The following is a 26,008-nucleotide window of genomic DNA, read 5'->3' on the forward strand; positions in this document are numbered from 1 at the left end:
AGCTTTGCTTTCGGGCTGTGAAAGTAAATAAGATGTGCAGCGGGGACAGATGCGTTAGTTTGTATTTTTCTGAGCTTTGGTCTGGAGGTGCGTGTGATGGTGTAACTACATGTGACAGTGTGTGCTAGACTATCTGTGATCTAATGTGTCTGTGCCTGATGTGATGTGTGTGTGGTGCAAGTTGTCATGGTCATGTCATGATGCTTTAACTCCTTTTGACGTGTTGACTGGAAAGCACATTGACAGAGTGTCTAAATATATAGGCGTGATACACATAATCCACAGACACACAAAAATACACAATATGCTACAAAATGACCTCTTAAATTTGACTTGAGTAGCAACATTATAATATTTACACACTATATTGCCAAAAGTTTTGGGACGCCTGCCTTTACATGCACATGGACTTTAATGAGATCCGCCCCCATCCTGCCCCCCATCCCATCCCCCCCTGCAGCTATAACAGCTTCAACTCTTCAGGGAAGGCTTTCCACAAGGTTTAAGAGGGTTTTAATGGGAATTTCTGACCATTCTTCTAGAAGCGCATTTGTGAGTGTAGGCACTGGATGTTGGACGAGAAGGCCTGGCTCACGATCTCTGCTCTAATTCATCCCAAAGGTGTTCTATCGGGTTTAGGTCAGGACACTGTACAGGTCAGTCAAGTTCCTCCACACCAAACTCGCTCATCCATGTCTTTCCGGACCTTGCTTTGTGCACTGGTGCGCAGTCATGTTGGAACAGCAACATCTCCAAACAAAATGTCTTGGTATGCTGAAGCATTAGGAGTTAATTTCATTGGAACTAAGGGGCTAAGCTCAACCCATGAAAAACAACCCCACACCATAATCCCCCATCCACCAAACTTTACACTTTGGAGGACTGTCGCTATTGAATCTGCAGAAAGTTGGCGACTTCAGCATATGTTGTCTATGATTTTACGTGGCCTACCACTTCATGGCTGAGTTGCTGTTGTTCCCAATTGCTTCCATTTTTATATAATACCACTAACAGTTGACCATAGAATATCTAGTAGTGAGGAAATTTTCACGAATGGACTATCACGGTACCACACTTGAATTCACTGAGCTCCTGAGACCGACCCATTCTTTCACAAATGTTTGTAAAAGCGTCCGCATGCCTAAGTGCTTGATTTTATACACCTGTGGCCATTGAAGTGATCGGAACACCTGAAGTCAATGATTGAGAGTGGTGTACCAATACGTTTTGCAATATAGTATATATACTATTAACAGAAACAAGTCTGTCAGTTTTTTTGAAAGAAGTCTCTTATGCTCACCAAGGCTGCATTTGTTTGATCAGTAAAACAGTTACAGTGTAATAGTGTAAACATTTAAAACAACTGTTTTCAATTTTTATATCTTTTAAAATGTTGCTGTGATGATTTCCAGCCTTCATGTGAGAGTCATGTGATCCTTCAAAAATCATTAAAATATGATGATTTGCTGTCTACGTAACATTTCTTTTCATTATCAATATAGAAAATAGCTGTGCTGCTTAATATTTTTGTTTAAACAGTATACATTTTACTGTCACTTATGACTTAATGAATATTACTGACTATTTGTTTTACTGTCACTTATGACTTAATGAATATTACTGACTTTGTTTTACTGTCACTTATGACTTAATGCATATTACTGACTAATGTTTCTTTTAAAATAATTATATTTCTGACCCTAATCTTTTGAACGGTAGCGTAAGTAAACAATATTTTGATTAACTGCACTGACATATTTTTCCATTTGTTTTAACATGTTGCTCAAAACAAGTGACACAATCTGCCAAAAGACAAAATACACTTGTATTAAGGAAACATAGTCTTAAAATATTACGAAGTGGACTGAAAAAGTGGACAAATATAAATGTGTAAATTATAAACATCATTTTTTGAAGTGTAGGAATGAAGAAGAAATACCACAGAAAGATAGATGATACAAAAGGAAAAGCGTTCATCAGAGGAAAACGAGTGAATTTGAAAGAAAATGTATTACATTTTCAACATCTCCCTTCTCTCACAAGGGTCTATTTCATAATCTGATTTCCCCTAATACATTGCTGGGTTTCTAAACCATCTTTATCTTCCCTCCATTCCTCTCTTCATTTCTCTTTCTCGCTCTGTCAGCAGGCCATGCATAACATAAGCCTGGGAACTTGTGGTAGACAGCTGAAGATGTACTATGTACTTAAAATTTCAACAAATACCGTGATGCACCCTAGAGCTGCGAGTATGCATTGCGTTAAAGGGAATTTTATTTTCTACATACACTCTTCACCGACGGCCTTTGGCTTTTAGCATGGCTCGGTGTGTTTATCACCATGGAAACCACGATCAGACAAGCACCCACATAAAGAGCTGATCTGTGAATAGTGCCACAGCACTCCTATACATCCATTATGAATGTACAGACATGAGGAGCAGAAAGGAAGTGGGTATAGCAGGGCATCTGCAATGCAGCACAGGGTGTGCCCAGCCGCTACAGCTCCCATAACTCTGATCCAGTGTGTGTGTTAGCATGATGGATCTTTCTAATTCCCTTAAAGCTGAAATGCACCCCGTGCCTTGTGGCAGAATGAATCAGTAACTTTCTAGCCTGAGGTGAGGCTTGTAGACTGAGGGGTGTGGATTTAAAGCCACTGGAGAGGAGGCGCTGTTCTAAATAAGTCTAAATGAAGAGAAAGCATGATAGAGAGTTGAACAATTCCGGAATTAACCATTGTAAATTCTTGGCTCATTCAGGGTCAAAAAGAGGTTATGAATAAATGATGTAAATCTATGATATTATAATAACAATGTGACATACTTTACAGAAATCTTTCCTGAAATTGAGATACAAGTAATGGTCGAATCTGAAATAATGAATGTAATTAAGGATATGCAATCTGCATTACTGTTTAAAAGTTTGGGGTTGGTAAGATTGTTTTTAATGCTTTTTTTTTTATTTTTTTTTAATAAGTCTCAGATGCTCATCCAAAATACAGTAACAACAGTAATATTGTGAAATAGTATTACAATTTTAAAATAACAGTTTTCTAATTTGACATATTTAATTTAGTCCTGTGGTAGCAAAGCTGAATCTTCAGTGTCACATGATCCTTTAGAATTTATTCTAATATGCTGATTTTCTGCTCAAGAAACATTATGTATTATTATCAATGTTGAATACATTTGGGATTATTGTGATTTGTTTTTGAGGATTGTTTGATAAATAAAGTTAAAAAAAACAGCAGTTATTTAAAATTTTAAATAAAATGTTAATGTTTACATGTCACTTTTAATATTAATTTAATGCATCATTACTGTTTTTTTAAATGCATGCTTATTTCTATTTATATATTTTTTGCTTGTTAACCTGGTTGCCTTAAATTTTGAGTTTATTGAAATTAAAAATTTGAGTTGATACAATGAAGGAAATTTGCTTAATAAATAGAAACTCAAAATATTATTGTATCTGAACCACATAAAATATATATATAAATCATGAAAATATTACTATTTTGGCATGATTCACTGCGTCATCACAAATAAAACACACACAATTACCCAATATGCTTACAAAATCTTTTAATAATATTTTAATAAAGGTTGTCGAATCTCAAAAAAAGTTCATTGTATGACCAGGTAACTTATTTTTTAAATATTTTTTTTTACAGTGTATTCTTATTTGCTAATATCTTTCATCTAATGCTTTATTTTAATTTTATTATGTTATATGTAATGTAATCTTTACCAAATCTCAAAATGAATATTCCTTTTTCAATTCTGTACATTATAATGTTGTGATACATAAACTCACTAAATTCACTTTTAAAATGATTGATTTTAATTGTTAGTGTTTTATTTATAATTTAGATTTTAATATCTACTTTTTATCAGTTATCAACTATAACATAATAATTGCTTTATCTGCCAGAATTTTAATGTTGGTGCAATGTTTAATGTAGTTTATTCGTATTTAATGGTACTATATTTATATGGTGCTCAAAGCTGCTCACACAGATTCTACAGCGGACGCGACAACAGCTAGAAATAGTCCACGATGGTCAAAGTTCTCATTGCAAATCCTTTGTATCTGAAGTAGCATGAACGCTTGAAGTATGTCAGAAATAGAACGGGTTTGTGTAGACAGCATCGCTGATTATAATGGGTTCTGTTTTCTTTTGTCGCGTCACATCGTACCACTCGCCTCTGGTGTAGACATGGTGTCAGTGAATTCCATCTAATTCCCCCCCCCTGTGTGTTATGTCTCCTGTGCCCCTTTTTGCACCAGCCTTCAGTCAAGCACATAAAACACACACAGACTAAACCATCCCTGGAGATGAGCCCACAGGGTAGCACAACATTATCACATAAAACAGACAGCCCTTAACCCTTTGGAAACTGTATGTGTGTGGTGGTAGAGGAGGGGGCCTTGTTGTCTCCAGATGCAAGTGTGTGAGGGTATGTGTGAAGAGTTAGAGAGAGAATAAACATTTAGCATTTTAGAGATGACTCATTTTGTCAGTATTTGTGCATTGAAACAGTCCCCCTGAGATTTGACTTGCCTGCTTTCACAATCAGCTCATCTGCTAGCTTGTCCTTTATGCTTGGTTGTGAAGGACTGTGCATCTGCTGTGGAGAATGCTGATGACCTACATACTCAAGATCAGACTGCAGAGCCACTATGCAAGGGAAAGGCCCTTAGCAAATGCTTTAAAGCTTGTGTTTGTGTGTGATAAAGGCAGACAGAGCACAGTTGGTCCACAGAGGAAGAGGCAAGAGGTCAGGAGGAAGTCAGAGACCTCCTGGTGGTCAGAATTCTGGTGTTTAGATGGGTCTTCATAGTCATCCGCCGACAGCAGAACTGACAGTCTTTTTATGTTTTACTAATTTGCTAGCCTGGATGCCAGCCGAACTCAGCCCCGTCCACAACATTTGAGCTTAGGGCGGTTCGGTCTGGACTCGATCCATAGAGGAGTAATTATTCCCGAACAGAAACTGTTCGGACCAATGAAATAATCAGGGCGGGCTTTAGACGATGATGGACAGAAGATCAACAGTAACGTAATCATGCACGTCATTAAAGGGGCTTGGATTATATTTGTTCAAATCCAAAACGCAGAGCTTGTTCGCATATGTATTCACCTTCAATATTTCTCTCTGAAATAATGATCATGTTGGGTTGCCAAGTTTTTACAACAAAACGTGCCAACTACTAGCCCTGGGGGGGGGGGGGGGGTAAAAATGTCGTTTGTGGGGGTAAAATGTGTTATTTTGGCAAGGTTGCCTGCTAAAACTCGCATTCATGGGCCTATATATGACATAATAGTCGCGGACATGGAAAACAACCCGCAGGAAAAAAACGTGGACTTGGCAACACAGTGCAGTTGAGTTCTGTTGACATTTGACAACTAACGTAACGCGTCGCTTCGTTGCTCTGACTGGTTGTTGGTCTATCCTATTAATGTCTTTCCTGGTTCGGTTGAAACACGCCTCAATCACAGCCCAATGGAGCCGTATCAGACTCATATTCTGACTAGAATTGAGTATGACCACGTCAGGCTATTCATTTTCTCACTTTTCTCTATAATTTATCATGCACCTTACTCAACAGAAAACTGAAACAGACACCAACTATTATCCATATAATTCAGATGTGGAATGGAATCTAAGGTCGCATTTACACGACAACAGTGTACTAAAAACGGAACACATAGGGACCTGCTATCATATACACATACATATATATATGTGACGCCAGGCGCAATGCAAGTGTTTTTTGCTAGTTTGAGCCCGACGCGGTTATCACGTCCAGTGCCACGCTTTTTAAATGGCAAATGCACTTGTGCCCATCTGTTTGCCCATGGGCATGCTGGTCTGAAAACAAGGTGTGTTCAGGTGCATTGTTGGCATGTTGGTTTGAGGCAACTTTTAGACCATGCGCCGGTCACACTGACCTTTTTCCCCGTCGTTAAGCTAGCAAAAGTGGATTTGAACATGCTCTAAGTACACTTGCGCCATGTGCTTTAGACCACGCACTTATATATTTAAAATAGGGCCATAATACGCATGCACCTGACATCACCCTTTTCACCTAATTCATATTTTTGTAGTTTCCACGGAGATGATCGTTTAAAAAAACATGCACTTTGAAACAAGTTTTCAAAAGCAAAACATTGTGTAAATTAACCGCCAAATTTTTAAAATATTTATTTTAGTTTTAGTTTTAAAACAGACACTGTCATGTAAACGGCCCTGAATATACAGTTTTTCTGAAATGCATTGCTTCCTAAATTAACTTTGTAAACAAGAAATACATAGGGGGAAATATATTAACAGTAAGGTAAAATACGATTATATGTTTAAATGAGTTATGCATTTGTTCCCTTTCAGTCGGTCACTTCGACGTACGTCTCCGTTCCCTCCTTCAGGGAACGAGGGTTACATACATAACCGAGATGTTTTTATGAACTGACAATGAACAATACTTTTTCGACATTTATTAGGTTTGGTTAATTTTGCCATCTACATTTTAGAAATGTTGCTTTGGCAAATAGCTTAGTAAAATAAGTTTAAGTTAGCTAAATTAGTAAAACTGAAAGGACAAAAGCATAAAATTGCCATTTTATTAAATTGTGTATATTTACTATTTATTTAATTTAAACTAACAAAGAAATGTATTTGATGATATCAAAATAAAAGCTCAACAGATGTTTTGTGTAACATGTAAAATGTTTTGAGGATGCTTTTTAGCTTTTACTCTCCCTTAAATTAGATTAAGTTCAAACAAGATGGTTTCCAGCATAATGACATCGAGGGCCAGGATTTGATTATTGTGTCAGGAAATGAGGAAATTAGAATAAGATATGATGCACAGTGCTTTTACACTTTTACTCAGCTACCAAACCATGGTCTGCTATGGTCTTTTCTCATGAATTGAGAAAATAATGAGAAGGTTTAAGAGTTGTATATGGTTTAAGTGTATGTACTTGCTCAGGCCTTTCAAAAAGAAAGATCAAAATAAAACTTTAACATTTAATTCTCGTTATCTACAGATAATGGTGTGCGTTCCATCACAGTTCAGAGAGGACTGTAACTCTTTCAGGACATTATTAACAGCAAAAGTGCTTACCTCTGCACTCCTGCTCTCAGCGACGCAGAGTAACGCCAGTCAGCATTTGGCCCTTTTGGCTGGAAAAGGAGAGAAAGAAAGAGATAGATGAAGAGAGATAGAGGGAAAGAAGGGGTGGAAGGACAGAAAAGGGTTAAATATATTCTCATCAATAAATCATAGTGGTGTGTGTGTGTTTCTGTCTTGCATTTTAATATGAACCACAGCTAAAGGAGACCAGGACTACAGGGACAATTATTGGCAAAACGCCGTGGCCCATGACTCACTTGTATACATGTGTGTGTGTGTGTGTGTGTGTGTGTGTGTGTGTGTGTGTGTGTGTGTGTGTGTGTGTGTGTGTGTGTGTGTTTCATAAGAAGTCCACATACAGTATGAAGGACACTTGACATTAACCTAATAACATACACAACTCATTATAGGAATGCGCGATAATAGTTAATGGCCAATATTAGTTATGTTTAACTTATAGATATTGGCTATATTGGATATATAATTTTGGATTACATGCTTCTTATTTTTGCTTTTAGATAGTATTTGCCATCTTATAGTGCTCATTCAAAATTATCATTTAATAGCAATTTTAAATGTAATCTTGAATTAATAATATTATATAAATAAATAAATAAATAAATATATATATATATATATATATATATATATATATATATATATATATATATATATATATATATATATGAAATAAATATAAATGTTTATAAAAGTAAATAAATGCTTACAAAAGTTTACAAAATATATATTTGGCACCTGCCAAGATTTTTTTTTATCATGCATTCATAGCCATCCCTAGCCACATTTTTAAATAACCCCACGCCTTCTGCTCAAGACCAAGTCTCTATTTTTTCTTCTTCTCCCAACATCCATTCTATTCCCAATGGTACAGGAATGATATCATCCTGGGATACCAGCTGACCTCATGTAAAATGATACTAGAGCATTTTCTGCCTTCAACCAGAGCAACACAATCTGAGCACTGGTCACAAGATGACCATTTACCTTGTAACCAAATACAAAGCATCAAACACAAAACAGTCATCTGTTTCTCCAGCAATGCACTGTGAATGAATTAATTGGTCTTACACAGAGGGAGAGCACAAGCATGTAGTTGCCACTTATTTTTGCCCTAGTAAAATAATGGTGAAAAAACTGGGATAGAGAATACGGGATGAGGCATTAGAGAATGGCCCAGATAATTTGAGTAAATAACATTCTTTAATCAGGTGAATTCAGGGGGGAGAGAGTGCGTGCAAAGAGACTGCCTCGCTCTCACAATATAATTTGCAGGGCTTGAGAATCAAAGGCTGGAGGTTAATTTCATTGCCTGCTCTCTTATCTCGGACAGACGGCCTCTACTCCTAAATCCTCTGCAGTGTCGAATGTGCTGCAGTGTCTGTGCTGCCTCTCACCAACACATCCGAGCATCTCCCTATAAACTCTTATTCTTGTGCTGCAGACATTTTTAGACTATATTTGTCTTTTTTAAAACCATCTGTAACATCCCCTCCCATGAGCCAGAGATCAAGGCCGCACAGCCTTCGGATCATGTTCTGGCTAATTAAAACACATTTCACGAATCCATGGCTGACAGAGTGAACATGAATGCACGCCAATTACACTGACGAAAACACACCAATTGAATATCTGTGACAGCAAATGCATTGCACAGGCAAGTCACTAAAATGTATCCCAATCTGCATAAACTGCAAGGGGTTTTATGTTAGGTTTCAGATTTTCCTCTCAAAAGTCGCTTTTTACAGCGTCATTTAGCGTACGCAAAATACTTTTAAAATTCTCAGAGTAAAGACACTGTGACATGAACTGAGTGGCCATGGGAGGACGGAAATAATCCTGAAAATGTGATGACATCCTCAAACGTGGGCGCAAACGCCTGCATCATCATAAATGCAGTGTGCTACTCTAGAAAGTCTTGATGTTTGACACTAATGCAGGGTGAAGCAAAGCACTGTAAAGCTGCACTAGATAACCACACAGTACAACAGGAGATGACAAGGTCAAAAACTTCTGACACATGGGCGCAGAGCTTTATTGCAGGCTCCTGGTTGGACTAAATTGCCTTTTTTACACTAAAACATATTAGACATACTGGAAAGCGGAGTTGGTGGATACTGAGGTCAAATTTAGTGCCCTGTATGATGCACCACATTTGATTATGGTTTATTTAAATAGGTCCTTTTTTTAGCACTTATGCACATAAATGTATTTTTCCTCATTTTATGTTATTCAAGTATTCCCCCTGAATTCCTGGCAAATACTAAAAAAAGCTATATTTACATATATTTATTTAAAGGGATACTCCACCGCTTTTTCATATTAAACTATGTTATTTCCATAACTAAAACGAGTTGATGCACACCTCTCTCGTCTGAGTGCGTGCACTTAATCGCTCTGACGCACAGTGATGATCTGATAGCATTTAGCTTAGCTAAGCCCAGTTCATTCACTATGGTACCAAACAAAGATCAAGTTAGAAGCGACCAAACACCTCCACGGTTTCCCTATTTAAATACAGTTACATGAATATTTGAACGATCAAGTATGATGACATAAAATAAAATGTGGCGCTTTTCTAAGCCGATTAAAAAGGAGAACTATAATGTATGGCGGAATAGCACTTCTGAGTACTTCGACTCGGCGCAGTAAAAAGTCCCGCCTGAAACATCCTCCCTCACTTCTCACCTCTCTGTCTGGCAAAATCCTCCCTCACGTCTCCCCCTCCCTCTCTCATTTCTGTCAATAGGGGGGAGGGGGGATGTGAGGGAGGATGTTTCAGGCGGGACTTTTTACTGCGCCGAGTTGAAGTGCTCTCAGAAGTGCTTTTCCGCCATACATTATAGTTCTCCTTTTTAATCCGCTTAGAAAAGCGCCACACTTATTTTGTGCCACCATACTTGATCGTTCAACTATTCATGTATTTAAATAGGGAAACCGTGGAGGTGTTTGGTCACTCCTAACTTGATCTCTGTTTGGTACCATAGTGAATGAATTGGGCTTAGTGGGCTAAGCTAAATACTATCAGCGTCAGAGCGAGTAAGTGCACGCACTGAGACGAGAGAGGTGTGTATCAACTCATTTTAGTTAAGGGAAAAACATAGTTAAATATGAAAAAGCGGTATATATACTATACTATAGATATATACTTTGTGATGAGACACACCTGTAGTCCTGCATCTGGCATGCTAAGCCTGCGAACAAATCCGCTCCCTCCCGTGAAAAAGCGCTCGGAGCCCCAGGTGCCACTGATGGGTCGGCCCGTGTTGTAGAACATGAAGGTGTCACTGCCCGACGTGGCGGTCAGACAGGTCTTGTAGCAATAGGTTTTGGTCAGAGAGCCATTCCCCCGAACCTCAATATAATGAGGCTCAACCTTGAGGTCCCGTCTGAGCACCACGTTGTTATTGGGCTGACCGCCGCCACCGCCGCCGCCACCACCTCCACCTCCACCTCCACCGCCCCCTCCCGAGCCACCTTCTGCTTGGGCCTTCTGGGACACGCAGCAGGGCGAACAGGATCCGGGCTGGGTGCAGTAGGCATGGCAGCGCACGATGGCCAGCACAACGACCGTCACCAAAAACACGAAGGTGGTGGCGCTCAAAGCCACGATGAGGTACAGTGTCACTTTGGAAAACAAGAGAGCGCTGTGGGGGCGGATGATTCGTTTGGGGTCAGGCATGACTTTGGGCGGCACCTCCATGACGGCGACGTTAATCGTGGCGGTGGACGACAGGGGTGGTTCGCCGTGGTCCCTCACTAGCACGGTCAGGCTAAAAGAGGTGGAGTTGTCTTCAAGGACGCGCCGCGTCGTACGAACTTCTCCCGTGTGTTCATGCACTTTAAATAGATCCAGATCGCTGGCTTGATCGAGCAGATAGACGACCCATGCGTTCTGTCCTGCATCTGCATCATAGGCCACCACTTTTGTGATCAACGCACCCGGCTCAGCGTTTTTCAGCACCGTCTCCGTCGAGCGCGTGCCATTTGCTGGGGGATTCACGATCTCAGGCGGGTGGTCATTTTGATCCATTATGTAGATGTAGACGGTGGCTACTCGACTGAGTGGTGGGATGCCGCCATCCTGAGCTTTAACCTGGAAGTGAAACTCCCGTAACGACTCGTAGTCGAAGGAGCGAAGGGCATAGGCGACACCGGTGTCCGCTTTCACCGACACGTAGGAGGTGACCAGGATCCCGTGATTGTTGTCGTTGAGGACCGTGTAGGTGATGCGAGCGTTTTCGTTGACGTCCGAGTCCTGAGCCTTGATGGTGCAGAGCGAGGCTCCAGGTGCATTATTCTCCATGACGTACACAGTGTAGGAGGTCTGGTCAAAACGCGGAGGGTTGTCGTTCACGTCGGCGACGTCCACCTGAATGGTCTTCTGAGACGAAAGCGGAGGGTTTCCGCCATCGGTAGCACTGAGAGTGACATTATAGGCTGCTGTGTTCTCCCGGTCAAGAAAGGCTGAGGTTACCAAGGTATAGTAATTTCGAAATGACTTGATTTTGAAAGGAAGACCAGGTGGAATTTCAAGGGTGACCTGTTTGTTAGGGCCGGAGTCCCGGTCCGTCACGCTGATCAGGGCCACCACGGTGTCTGCACGGGCATCTTCACGCACTGGACTGGATAAAGAAGAGAGGACAATCTCAGGAACGTTGTCATTGACATCTACAACCTCCACCACCACTTTGCAATGGGCTGCCACTGGAGCTGGCCCTTTGTCCATGGCCTGGATGTACATTTCATATGAATTGGTGTCCTCATAGTCCACGTTGCTCTTGACTCTGATTTCTCCAGTGTTGGTGTCCATGCTGAACATCTGCCTGACCCTGTCTGGGGTGTAACTGCTGAATGAATAAAGCACCTCCCCGTTTGTTCCTTCATCTTGGTCTGTGGCATTCAGTTTGATAACCAAAGTGTCTTTGGGTGAATTTTCAAGCAGTTTGACTTTATATACCGAGCTGTCAAAAACGGGATTGTTGTCATTCGAATCTAAGACGCGAACGTTAATTTTTGCGGTACCTGTTCGTGCTGGTGTGCCTCCGTCGGTCGCGGTCAGGATTACCTGATGGTAGGGGGAGAGCTCGCGATCCAAGGGCTTTTTGAGAACGAGCTCGATGTGCTTAGCATTCAACGAAGGCTTGTTGGAATCGAGAGCGAAATGCTCGTTCGGGCTGAGCCGGTACAATCGAACCGAATTGGTTCCAATGTCCGGATCTTGCGCGTGTTCGATCGGAAAACGAGAGCCCGGCAAAGCCGATTCCGTGATTTCCAATTGATACTCGTCTCTGGGGAACTGAGGCGTATTATCATTCACGTCTGTAATCTCCACCTCGACATTATGGTCTTCAGATGGGTTTTCAAGAAGAACCTCTAGATTCAAAACACACGCGGTGCTCGTGTCACACAATGTCTCTCTGTCAATTCTCTCGTTCACCAATAATTTTCCATTCTTATGGTCCACGTACCTTCTGCCGCTGTCAGAGGTTACCTTAATCTTTCGGGTGGAGAGCTTTCGAATATCCAAACCCAAATCCTGTGCAATATCACCTACAATCGTTCCACTATCCGATTCCTCTGGCACGGAATATCGTATTTGTCCGAGAGCAAGGCCACAAAATAATAAAAATAGCAAAAAAGAAAGAGGCACTTTTTTGTCTAGGCAATCACATATCCCTGCAACAGCCATCGCAAGATCATAGGATCCGCAGACGGATTAAAAACAGCACCCCGCCTTGTCAGTTTGCAATATCTTGCCTCCCACTTCAGCATTAAAGGTTTTTCATTTATGTGCACAATGGCCTAATTGTCAATTCCAGTCTAAAAGCGCACGGATACTTCTCGGATGCGTCCATGTTTCCTTTGTCCGCGCTTATCCTTTTTTTTTTTCCCTCTGCGCGCCGCTGACGGGTGTGTTTCCTTGCCACTGGTGCTGCATATTTCGCCGTGCGCGCTCTCTCCCCCCTCTCTCTCTCTCTCTCTCTATCTCTCTCTCTCCCTCCGCTTCAAGCCACCCCTCCCATTCTACTCCTTTTCCTCATCTTCCTCATGGCTCAGTTCGATGGTGTTGATGCTGCACACCAGGGGAGGGGCTGCCTACTCAAATATAATGCATTCTGATATTCGAGACCTTGTAAGAAAATATGACAGATTGATGGAAGCCGCCACAAAGCACCATATATCCACTGCCATCAACTTAGCCTACCAATTTCTGGTGATTTGGAGAAGAGAATAAAACTACACGTACTTGGAAAGCATTAATATCGCGTGCTTAACTAGGACAGTGCGTTCATCACTTTCTCATCACGGATTGAGAAAAAAAAGAGATGAGAATTAAATGCAGTCGCACTCTTTCTCGGTAAGAGATCGGATTCTACTTTCCTTACACTGTAATAAAAATAATAAAGGAAAAAAGGTGTAGGCTAAATGTTTAAAATCTAAACTAGCAGTGAAAAGCTACCAAAATAAAAAACGCGAAATTGGGTACCTTGCCATATATGATACAAAATTATGTTTACATGATAACAATGATATTTAAAAAAAAGTTTTTTACTCGGTAAATGTATCATATAAAATGTAAAATATTACAAAATGCTAAAGTTACTGTAAACCTACCCCTAAACCTACCCATCACAGGAAAATTCTGGATTTTTACTTTTAAAAAAACCTCATCCTGTAAGCATTTTGAAAAGTGGGCACATGGCCAATATTTCACCCTCTCCTTGAAATACCTGTCATATGTCATTATGCACATTTGTGACATCTTCACATGTCACAAAAACATGCCCCCCCCCCCCACACACACACACACACGCGCATATATCATTTATTTTTTAATCCTTAGGTTGCTGTCAAATAAATAGCCTGACAATCTCGCGCACTGTCATGTCAGGCTGCGACTTCTCAAACATGATTATCGTTGTCAGCGAGCCCACCAAACCAAATCATTATTAGGCCTACCAAGTGGCTCAATTGTTTAGAAAACATTTTTTTGCTAATGTTCTGGGAAAATACAAAATATCTTTTTTCGTTATTGGACACACTACTTCCATATCATCATAAAAAACTATAATTATCATTGCCCCAGAATGCGCTTTTCTCCATCGGCCTCCCTCTCCCCGTCTGTGGCTTTGACTTCAGACAGACCAGGTCATTCGGGCGTGCGTGCCTGGGGCGCGATCCCAGTTGCATCCGTCAAAATGCGCCACAGTGAGGGAGCGTGTCACTCTGAAACCGATGACATAAACTAAGCCAGAGCAGACTGTCAGCGTAAACCCGTCGCATTAGGGTCGCCTCGTGGCATCACCATATAAAGCAATAGAAAGCAATCTTCATTCAGATGACAATTCGTTTTAATTTGAAATCTGACAGAGCAAATATCAAATACAAGATTATTATAGCTTATTTGTTTGTTTATTTTATTATTATCATTTTAAATATATTTAAATAATAAAATGGGCTATTATGTCAAAGTTTTTTTTTTTTTGGTATGGGATCACTGGAACAAGGTGATAATCACGTCTTTATTTGTTCTATGCCAGTATAAGATGACACAGTAAAATGAATAGATACAGTTGTAAGGAAAAGTATGTGAACGGCTTGCAGAATCTGTGAAAATGTGAATAATTTTAACTAAATGAAAGAGATCATACAAAATGTGTTATTTTTTAATAAGTGCTGTCCTGGATAAGATATTTTACATAAAAATGTTTTACATATAGTCCACAAGACAAAAAAAAAATTAAGAAATGATTTTATTCAAAAAAATGACCCATTCAAAAGTGCATGAACCAATGATTCTCAATGTCGTTCCCTGGATGATAAACAACTGTATTTTCCGTTGTTTTTTGTGATGGTCGTTCTTGAGTCCTTCTTGAGAAAATCATCCAGGTCCTGCACATTCTCCAGTTTTCCAACATCTTTTGCATATTTGATCCCTCTCCAGCAGTTATTGTATGTTTTTGACATCCATCTTTTTCCACTTAGAACAATTGAGGAACTCAAACAGAACTATTAAAAAAAGTTCAAACATTCACTGATGGTCCAGAAGGAAACACGATGCATTCAGAGCTGGGGGTGAAAACTTTTGAACAGGATGAAGATGTCCACAGTTGTCTTATATATATATATATATATATATATATATATATATATATATATATATATATATTTTTTTTTTTTTTTTTTTTTCATTTAGCACTGCCCTTCAGAAGCAACAGAAGATACTTACATGTTTCCTGGAAGACAAATTAAGTACAATTTACCTTGATTTTCAAATTCAATACGTCTTCACCCCCTGGCTCTCAATGCATTGTTTCCTTCTGGACCATCAGTGAATGTTTTAACTTGTTTTAATAGTTATGTTTGAGTCCCTCAGTTGTCCTCGCATAAAAAGATGGATCTCAAAACCATACAGTCACATTGCTGAGAGGGTTCAAATATGATAAAGATGCTGGAAAACTGAAGAATTTGCAGGGCCTGGAGGATTTATATGAAGAACATCGGGCAGTTTAACCGCTCAGGACAAACAAGGGACTCAAGAACAACCATCACAAAAAAAACAGCCGTGGATCATCTAGGAAATGACACAAATGATTAAGAATCAATGGTTCATACATTTTTCAGGAATTGTTTTTGTCTTGTGGACTATATGTAAACATATTTATGTAAAATATCTTATTCAGGACAGCACTAAATAAAACATTTATTTAGTTAAAATGATTCCCATTTGCACAGATTCTGCAAGCAGTTCACATAATTTGTCTTGCATCTGTAGTTTGTGTTTATGCATTGTTTTCATAATGTGATTGTGTTGATCTTTTTGCAAAGTACTGTGAGTGATACCATATGTTTTGCAGCACAAAACGCTCTGTAAGCCACTGAGTCAGATACCCAAATGTTTTCTTTTTTCCCTACAATCCAGATTTTGTTTCTGACGCCACCTGATGTCTCTCCCGAACCCACACACAACTCACAAGCATGTTTATTGACATTTAATTGCCAACAGATTATCGAGACATACAAACCATTTACAGCATTTTCCCCTGTGTAAATGAAAATGCTTATAAAACTGAAATTTGAATATTGCACATGCATGAATGTTAATATGTAACTATTGCGAAGCCAAAAAGCAGTTACAAGTCGTTGCTTTCACTCCCTCCTCTTCCATCTTTCCTTTCCTGCGTCCCCTTTCTCTGTATATCACTACTGTGTTCAACATAGTTACATTTTGGATAAGGGAAAGCAGTCTTGTATCAAAAATCAAGTGTTTTAATGATGGAATTGACTGGCTTGGTACATGTTCTACTAGATCTATTAACTCTAGGTCTCTGCTTCAGCAAACCTACAGGAAATTTAAAGGCACGACCAGACCTCTCATCCAGCATGCATGTACTTTCACTGTCAGTGTGCAATAACAAGACTGTCTTGACATTTACAGAAGTGAGTTGTAGCCTTGGGGAACTGACTGTGTTAAGTTGTGAATGATAGAGAAAACGGAAAGAGTATAATACTTCCAATTGACATCCATAGAAAGATCCATATTGACGTATAACAGTCGAATTCTCACACATTTCTACATTAGGTAGAGTTTGTGCTGTCTATTTGTGATAATCAGACCGCACTGATTTGACTGATTAAAGGGATAGTTCACCCAAAAATGAAAATTATCCCATATTTGACTCTTGATCTTCTTTCAGACGAATACAATAGTATACATTTTTTTTAAAAAATATAACGAAGAATACACATAGGATGGCTTGAGTGTGAGTAAATCATGAGGTAATTTCATTTTTAGGTGAACTGTCACTTTAAGATGTACTGTAAATTGCTCTCCTTAGAAAACGTTTTTCACATAAGATAAATGTCGAGCAATTTTTCCCTTTCATCCTTGTTGTCGAGCTTTGACATGGGAACTTTGACATTTGGCATGGCAGAGACCCATTTACAAGCGGTACTCCTCCTCCCCTGACCCTACTTACATAAGTGTGCCATATTTTAAAAGAGATGCACCCATCTGAGAGACACCGCACAGACAGCCTGCACCAACAGTGCCCTCAGCAAGGGCATCCAGAGTCACACCATCCACCGCAGTGTGCACTAAAAAAAAATCTCTCTTCCTCTGTCGTTCATGTTCTCTCCCTCTCTCTTTGCATGCATATCTTCCCTCATTCCTTCTCTCTACTATGCCAGTTGTGGCCTATATTTGGTGTTGGTGATGTAGGTTATAGGAGCGAATGGTAAAATTAGAGTCAAATATTTCCTTGCTCTACTGAATGGTATAGATATGTTGGCTATGAACCAACTCCCAGATTGGACAGCATAGGGTGTGTTCACACTTGGCATGTTTGGTTCAATTAAAATAAACCCTGCTGCGATTGTTCTGTTAGTGCGGTTCATTTAAATATGAACACTGCCATCCGAACCCTGGCACCAAACAAGCGGACCGAGACCCCTGAAAAGATGGGTCTCAGCCCACTTCCAAACGAACTCTGGTGTGGTTTGCAACAAATGCTCTTCTTATTTAGTAATTTTTTCTTGTTTCTAGTCTAAATATCTAACAATTCTTAAATCAAGATGCATTTACTAATGAGTAAAACATTATATATGTATATTTTTGTTGAAAATAAAATCAAAATGAAGTGAGTTTTTACTTAAAACAGAATTATCTGCCAATAGGGTGTGAAAAATAATCTTGTTTCTGATTGAAATCTTGTTTCTTGTTTCCGTCCCAAACAGAAATAAGATTATGTTTCTCACCCCATTGGCAGATAAATTTGCCCGTTTTAAGCAAAAACTCACTTCATTTTGATATTTTTCCCCGGAAAACAAGCAAAAATATCTTATGTAATTTTACTTATCTAGTAAATGCATCTTGATTTAAGAATATTTAGATATTTGGACTGGAAACAAGAAAAAAAATTAAATAAGAAGAGCAATGCAGTGTATGAACACAACACGGACCAAAGACATAACCGAACCGAAAACAGGACATGATGTCACAATTTGCAACTTTTGTTTGGTTAAAGTCTTTTACATGTTTGCCAGTTCCCACCTCCTTCTTCCCCGAGCATACTGTATTACAGTTTCTATGTCCAAATTACCATTACACATACGCAACAATGATATGCCATTTGACCCATTACATCACCACTACTACGACAGTGCTTTTGTTGATGCCTCTCGTAGCCCAGTTGGAGCGAGCGTTGCAGGAGTAGCAATGGATGAAGTAAAGTAAAGTTAGTTCTGCCAGAAAGACTCAGGAGAATAAATACTGTGACAATTATTCATTTATTAACAACCCAGCAACAATAAGTCCTTTGGCATATGCCATGTGATTGGATAGAAGTTGTAGAAGTGACGTAACGATTAAGTCTTCCCGGCAGAACTTATGCTAAAGTTTTCATTGAGTGGAGTATATCAAATTGTTGAGTCTTTAAAGGCACTTTAGCCTGTTTCATTAGCCCATTCATGACGCTTTTGTGATGTTGAGAGAGGTGCAAGATAAAAAATAAAGCATTTTAACTGGAATGGTTTTAGCGTGTGTTTATTGCAGGCACGGATCGGGTAACGGGCCAAATATTAACGAGTCTGGGCGGGTGCGGATTTAATTTTGATATTTTCACGGGTCAGATCTGGTGCTGAACCTGGCGGGTCTCCAAAAATGGACCCATGCAGGACTCTGAGCTAGATATTATACTTTATAATTAAGTTTTAAATATAGAATATATATATATTTTTATCTATATTTATAAATCTATAGTTTTAAATATAAACACCCACAACTAGAATGGTTTGAGGGTGAGTAAATTATGGGGGTCATTTTCATTTTTGGGTGAACTGTCCCTTTAACTGTCACATTTGATACAGTTTATGCCACGTTGCTGATTTTTTTCCCTTTAAATGGGTGGTTGCATCCAATTTCAGTTTTTAACTTTAGTTAGTGTGTAATGCTGCTGCTTGAGCATTAACAGTATCTGCAAAGTTACAGCACTGACAGTTCAATGCAAACGGAGATATTGTGTTTTAAAGTTACGGCAGTTTATTGCCTACAAAAAATGGCCGGTTTGGACTACAACAAGCTTCTTCCTGGGTTGGTGACATCATAAACCCTTGCTAGTCTCTGCAGATGTGACTTCTGCCCGTAATGGTAAGGGCCGTGGCGTTTCTGGCAACCTGTGCTTGGCACTTCAGCCAATAAAAATACATGAAACTACATTTGGCCATCTAACCAATCTAAGACCATTGCGTTTTTCGGAGGGATGGGCTTCAGAGAAGCAGGAAGCAAACGAACCGTTCAAAGGAAGGTGGAGACAGTGGTGTGTAATAAAGGTAAAACATAAGAAAAATATGGCGTTTAAAAAAAAAAAGAAGTATGAAGACATGTTATACTTCGCCCCATAAACACAACCAAGCCCTGAAAAACACCACAGAACCAGCCCTTTAAAATATATATTGACCGCACAGTAGTAGGGTGTCTTTAATGCAAGTCTATGTATATTACTTTACATTTTAATTATAAACAGGTCAAAGATAAGTGAAACAATCCGTCAGTGGAGTCAGACAGAATAAGATACAATCTATGTACAATGTTTCTCAAGTAAATGCATCTTATTTTAAGGAATTGGTTTAGATATTTTATTGAACTTTTTTTTGCAGTGCCCTGTTTTCTGTATTACTGTTTGTTTGCTTGCTTTGCAAAAGACACTTGTAAAATTCCTAGATCTTATTTCTTGAAATATTTAATGACACAGAGAGTACGTGAGAAGACAGACAGAGAGAGAGAAAAAAATTAAAAGGGTTGCACGCCCTCAAAGAAACGAGAGATGGGAGCAGAAGGCATGTTGTGTGTAACACAAAGTGACAGTAAAAAATAGAGAGAAACAGAGGGTATCTGAAATGATTGGGCACAGAGGAGGATAGAAAAGGATGGTGTAAGACACCTACTGGCTGAAGTTGGAAATAAACCTTATATTTAGGATCCCACACAGCTCTGGAAGCCATCACCAGCACTGCAGCCAATAGAGGGCACTAGCAAGCCATCCACAGTCTCTCTCTCTCCCTCTCTCCCTCTCTCTCCCTCTCTCTCTCTCTCTCTCTCTCTCTCTCTCTCTCCTGTTCAGCTTGACTCACTCTGCCACCTGCAGCCCTCTGCAGAGATGACCCACCCATCCTCTCACTGATACACTGCAGGGAATCATCCGCTGTTCTTTCTACTGCCAGACCCAACAACCTGAGAGAGGCAACTGAACAGAATGGATACGCAAACCAGCACGAGCAAATAAATTATGACATAAACCAATAAGTGCTTCTAAAATGCTTTGCTGAATGCATTAATTCCTGCAGAGTCCCTGTTGATCATCTTGTAAACAAGAAATTATGTAGATCCACATCCAATCAAATTTGAGCTTTAGGGAATTTAGAGAACCTGCGGGACCTGCGGAGAAAACTGGGAAGTTTGTGGAAACCGAGAAAGGAACATTTGCCATTCATGGCAATCTGTTTGTTGTGCTCTGCACCTCCGTTTCAGGTTAAAAAGGCATCCATCCAGAGGGGCGGACATCCCAGGGTGACCTTAACAAAAGGCTCAGGTCATTCTATCTGGTAGAGACACAAGCCAGCAGACACAGTTTATGTCTTGCAGCGCACAGACAACGGGCTGAGCCGTTTATAGTCAGCTCACAATAAATAACACTGAAGCGATGATAGTGTCTGTATTTACCCACAGTCTGTCCTATGACTCACAGTCTGTCACAATGCTGAAGATTCTGCCAAGCAATGAATATCATACACAATAAAAAATAGACCTGTGCACTGTTTTGCGTTAACCTCATAGCATTACACACTGCAAAAAGACTTGAAGTTTGCCCATAAACCACAAATTCACAGCTGGCTGAAACAGTAATTTCATAACTGAAACATGATCCTGTTGTGAGTCTCGCTGAATAATCAGATGCGCAAAACAGACTGAGGATAAATAAAAGATGAGCGATCAAAGTAATTATGAACACAAGCAAAAGCAAGAGAGAGCCAATAACATATTATTAAAATTAATAGCACAATAAAACATTTAAAATTAAGCATTTTTTGCCAAATAATTTTGTCAGATTAACCATAACAAGTTTAGTGTTTTTTTTCGTCCCTCATATATATATATATATATATATATAAATTGTCCTCATGAACTATCCCCTTCATCACTGTTGGCCACTACTCAAATATTAATGATAATAAACTGCAGTCCGAATGTCAAGTTTATTAGGATAACGCGTCTCATTCACTAATAATTATGTACATTCATATTTATACGCAAATTTGAAAACAAGCTCAAATGCAAAAACACCTTTTACGCAGACATTACAGACCTCCCATTAGACAGCTGTAGGGTAAAACAGGGCTAAAGGCTCCACGGGTAAAGGCTCCTGTGCTTTTATTTTCCTCTAAAGCACTAGATGGCACAGAAACTTGATTCGCTTTTGAAGATGCAAGTGGAAATGTGTCTTATGTTTGATGCAATCACTGGCAGCAGCGCAAAGTTGATTCTGCGCTCATTTGATCTAATATTTGATGCATTTAAAAAAGTTGTATATTAAAGTAGCAAAGAAGAATCGTTAAAATTATTGAATATATTTTGAGACAAAGATCAATGATTTTCATTTTTGTTCAAGCTAATTAAAGCAGAAGTTTTTCAATAACGGTAGAATGTGTATAAGTATGGTATTTGGGGCAAAAGGCACCGTATTTAACACAATAATAAACAGCTGGCTGACTTTTGTTGACATGATATGGTTAGATTCAAACTGTAAGTATAATGTATTAAGTTGGGTGTTCACCTTTGAGATAATCACCATATTTATAATGAAACCATCATCATTTAAAAGTATGATATTATTCATATCATAATTGAATATAATGTAGTAATACATTATATTAAATTATGATATGATTAATATAATCTATATTAAATTATTATGGGATCTCTCATTCAATGTTTTTAGAATTTTTACATTTTAAAATTATTATTATATATATATATATATATATATATATATATATATATATATATATATATATATATATATATATTTAACATTAACATTTTAATGACAGCATATTTATTGAACACAAATGAATTCTTTTATTTATCAAAATAAACAGAAACAAGTTAAAACAACTTGCAAAGTGATTGCTTTGGACAAGTATTAACTTAGACATTATTGAAAAAAAATATTATTTTAGCTAAAGTATTTGTGAGCCCTTTACCGCGTGTGTGGGGTGTACCCCATACATTTATAAAACTTTTAAACAAAATAATTTGTTCGTGAAAATGTTTGTACGCAGATTCTTAGTGAATGAGACCCAATAATGTCTGTCATAATAAATTGAAACTTTAGTAGCGTAGTCTCATGTGAAAACTCACGGGTAGAAGTAAAATGCCATGGTAGCACTAAAGAAATCATTCCAAAGTTTAGAAGAGGGATGAATGGAATGAGACACTACAAGAGCAAGAACCAAGACAGACCAAACTAATGTAATTTCAAAAGTAACAAACTTATGAATTATTTGAACAAATTAAAACATGATAAATAAAAAACATACTGTAAGCACATAGAGGGAAGAGAGGATCAGTTTCATTAAACAGCATAACATCGGCTGTCTTTTTCTCATAGAGTCTGCAGCATGCCCCTCTCATTAAAGCATTGAGCGAGAGGGGACATGAGAGAATTCGATATAATGCAGATGGGACTGCAGCACTCCAGCAGCCCAGAGACCGACAGACTTCTAATCCATCTATCTCCCTCAACCAGCCGGGCAATGCAGAACCCAGTACTGACCCAATTGCACAGAAATTTACACGGGCCCTGATCCCCGTCCTCTCTCAAGGACTGGAAGAAAGAGACTCAAGAGGCATGACTAACTATGAGACGAAAGAACATGGAGCAAAGGAGACCAACCAACCAACTAACTCACATTAAACATAAACATTTACATTTATACATTTAGCATACACTTATATTCATATATTGGCAGCATGCACAAAAAAAAGTGCAGAACGTGTAAAGCATTTAGTGACTTTTTAACATGCAAAACTCAGTAACAAGACTAAAGTTATACAAAAACTCTTAAATAAAACACCAACTCAATTCTGTATTCTAAGCAGTAGCTTAGTGAAGCTTATTAAACATCATTTAAATTCTCTTTGAAGACTGGGGAGTAGCTGTCGCAACCTGCTTGAAACCGCAGTTTAATGTAATTAAAGAGTTATAATTAAAACAGATTTCTTTGATTAATTAATAATCAAATCATTAAATCTTGAGTGTAAAATGAGAGCTCTTGTCTTGCCTGTGCATCAGTGAGGTGGCGCTGTCCATCACTGATGGTGCTGAAAACACACTACATACAAACTTAGCAGGACAGAGCTGTGGTAAAAATCGACACATGCACTGTAAACCCGAACAAGTTGGCAAAACTCAACAAAAATTGAGGCAATCAAGTTAAAGTAAAGTTAAAGTTTAAGTAACGTTATTTTGTAATCATACATTTTAAATTGCTCGATTTGAATAAGCTAATTCATACATTTAACTTAAAAATATAATGTAATCTCAATTTTTTGTAGTGTAAACTTGATGGCTTAAACTAGCTAATTCAATAAATGCCATATTGCTAATTGGTTAAAAAATGCTTTGGTAGCATTAACATTGCATTTGCTGAATAAGGACAGCAATATAATAGATTTCAAATATATATCTATTCTTAAACTAAGCTCATGCTCAACTTGTCACCATGACAAACACAAAACCTCAACATAACAGAAACTCTTCTAAATCTCCCACTTTACATTAATCTTGCACACAAAAAACAAACAAACAAACATAATATAACACTTAATTTTGGCATATACTCCCTTTTGAGTGTCATGGCAAAGCATGCTGGGAAATAGAAATCCCAGTCCAGTTTCGGTTAAATTTAAGTTCCTCTAAATGAAAAGAAACAAGTTCATAAAACTCAAAACAAGGCAAATTCAGATTACTTAAAATGTGTCCGTTTTGAGATCTCAAGAAAAGTAAATATCTAAATACTCATAAACATTAATCAGTTTGAATTTGATTTGGCTCTACTCAAATCAATGAATTGTTTTGAGCATTAGGGTTTACAGTGCGCAGGAAAACTCTAATCGTATAGATGTGATATAAAGAATGCCAACCGCAGTCACCCAAGATGATTGCTATTTTTAAATCAGGCCATTGATATCATTTTTTTGGACCCACTTTATATTAGGTGGCCTTAACTACTATGTACTAACATTTTAATTAATCATTTGATACAATGCACTTATTGTGTACATTCATGTTTTTACATTGTACTTACATTTTAAAAATACCTGCATGTAATTACGTCTGTAATTACTTTCTGTAGTTACATTTGTAATTACACAGTTGGCACTTCCCTTACACCTATCCCTGCCCTTAAACTTACACACACACCACACCTGTCCCTAACTCTACCCGTATCCCACCTCAATATCACCAGTGCTTTGCAATACAATTAGAACACACTAAGCACATTGTACTTATTTTTATGTAAGTTCATAGTACTTAAGGCCACCTAATATAAAGTGGGGCCTTTATTTTAAGTAAACTGAATGTAAACAGGCTTTGCTCAGCAAGTTGCAACATCTGTGCACGAATCACATATTCAGCATCATTTTAAAGGGATAGTTCACTTTAAAATGAAAATTCTGTCATCCTTTACTGTCCCTCAAGTTGTTTTAAACCTGTATGAATTTCTTTCTTCAGCTGAACACAAAGAAAGATATTTTGAAGAATGTCAGTAACCAAACAGTTAAATGGAGCCATTGACTTCCATAGTAGGAAAAAAAAAATACTATGGAAGTCAATGGCTCCAGTTAACTGTTTGGTTACTGAAATTCTTTAAAATATCTTCCCTTGTGTTCAGCTGAAGAAAGAAATTCATACAGGTTTAAAACAACTTGTGGATGAGTAAAGGATGACAGAATTTTCATTTTAAAGTGAACTATCCCTTTAAATAAGTATCAGGCCAAAAATAGCTATGGCTAGCTAGAAAAGTGAATGATGTTTTGCTTCACGTCTATATTTCTCTAGTAACTAAATAAGAGGGAAAAAGCATGCCTATAGTGAATATGTGAATATTTAAGTGAAAATTCAGCTGCTTTATAAACTAAGGTCTTAAATAATGCTCACCTTCCCCGTGGTAGGAAGAGTTTGGGTTTGTGTAAAAGTATCTTCTCCGTGAATGCTGACCAGTTCGGCCTCTGCAGGAGGAAATGGCGAAGGAAAAACCACCATGTCGCTCTTTATTGTGTCTGAACTAAAACACACGTCATACTGTTGAGTAGATTTGGAGAAGGACCAGCTTCCGTCTGGATGGGTGCTGATCACTGGAGCGCTGTACCTGCTGAAACTGCCGTCTGTCCTGTAGCATTTAACTGCTATCAAACCCACGAGACTCAGTAAAAAGATGACTGACACTGAGACAATAGCGATGAGCAGATACAGATTCAGATCGGAAAAACTCTCCTCTTTGACAGGAACTTCTCTGAATGATGTCTTTATGTCATCCAGACTCTCAACAACCACAACATCCATGGACATAGTCGCTGAGAGTGACGGCTCTCCATTATCAGACACTGTAATAATAAGTGGGTGAGTTTTTAAGTCATTGTCACTCATTCGTCTCTTAGTCCTTATTTCTCCAGTGCTGCTTCCAATGCGGAAGAGATTCGTTCCTTTGGGTTCACTCATATGATAAGACAGAAGTGCGTTATATCCAGAGTCAGCATCAACAGCTCTGATCTTGGCTACAAA

At 38.6% G+C, this 26,008-nt stretch overlaps 1 protein-coding gene across 9 annotated transcripts in view; it reads right to left on the reverse strand.

Annotated features, from left to right (window-relative positions):
- Window positions 1-26,008, reverse strand: part of LOC137062088 (protocadherin alpha-C2-like) — a 70,482-nt gene that overhangs the window by 14,745 nt on the left and 29,729 nt on the right. For 7 of the 9 annotated variants that reach the window (XM_067432891.1, XM_067432892.1, XM_067432890.1 and 4 more), the window contains exon 2: window positions 7,134-7,192. In XM_067432891.1, the coding sequence (XP_067288992.1) occupies window positions 7,134-7,192 (59 nt within the window). Of the gene's footprint in view, window positions 1-7,133; window positions 7,193-10,326; window positions 13,130-25,384 lie in introns of those variants that run through there. The other 2 variants (XM_067432889.1, XM_067432888.1) reach the window with 2 other exon arrangements.

Source organism: Pseudorasbora parva, chromosome 23, assembly GCF_024679245.1.
Source record: "Pseudorasbora parva isolate DD20220531a chromosome 23, ASM2467924v1, whole genome shotgun sequence".
Classification (NCBI taxonomy): Eukaryota; Metazoa; Chordata; class Actinopteri; order Cypriniformes; family Gobionidae; genus Pseudorasbora; species Pseudorasbora parva.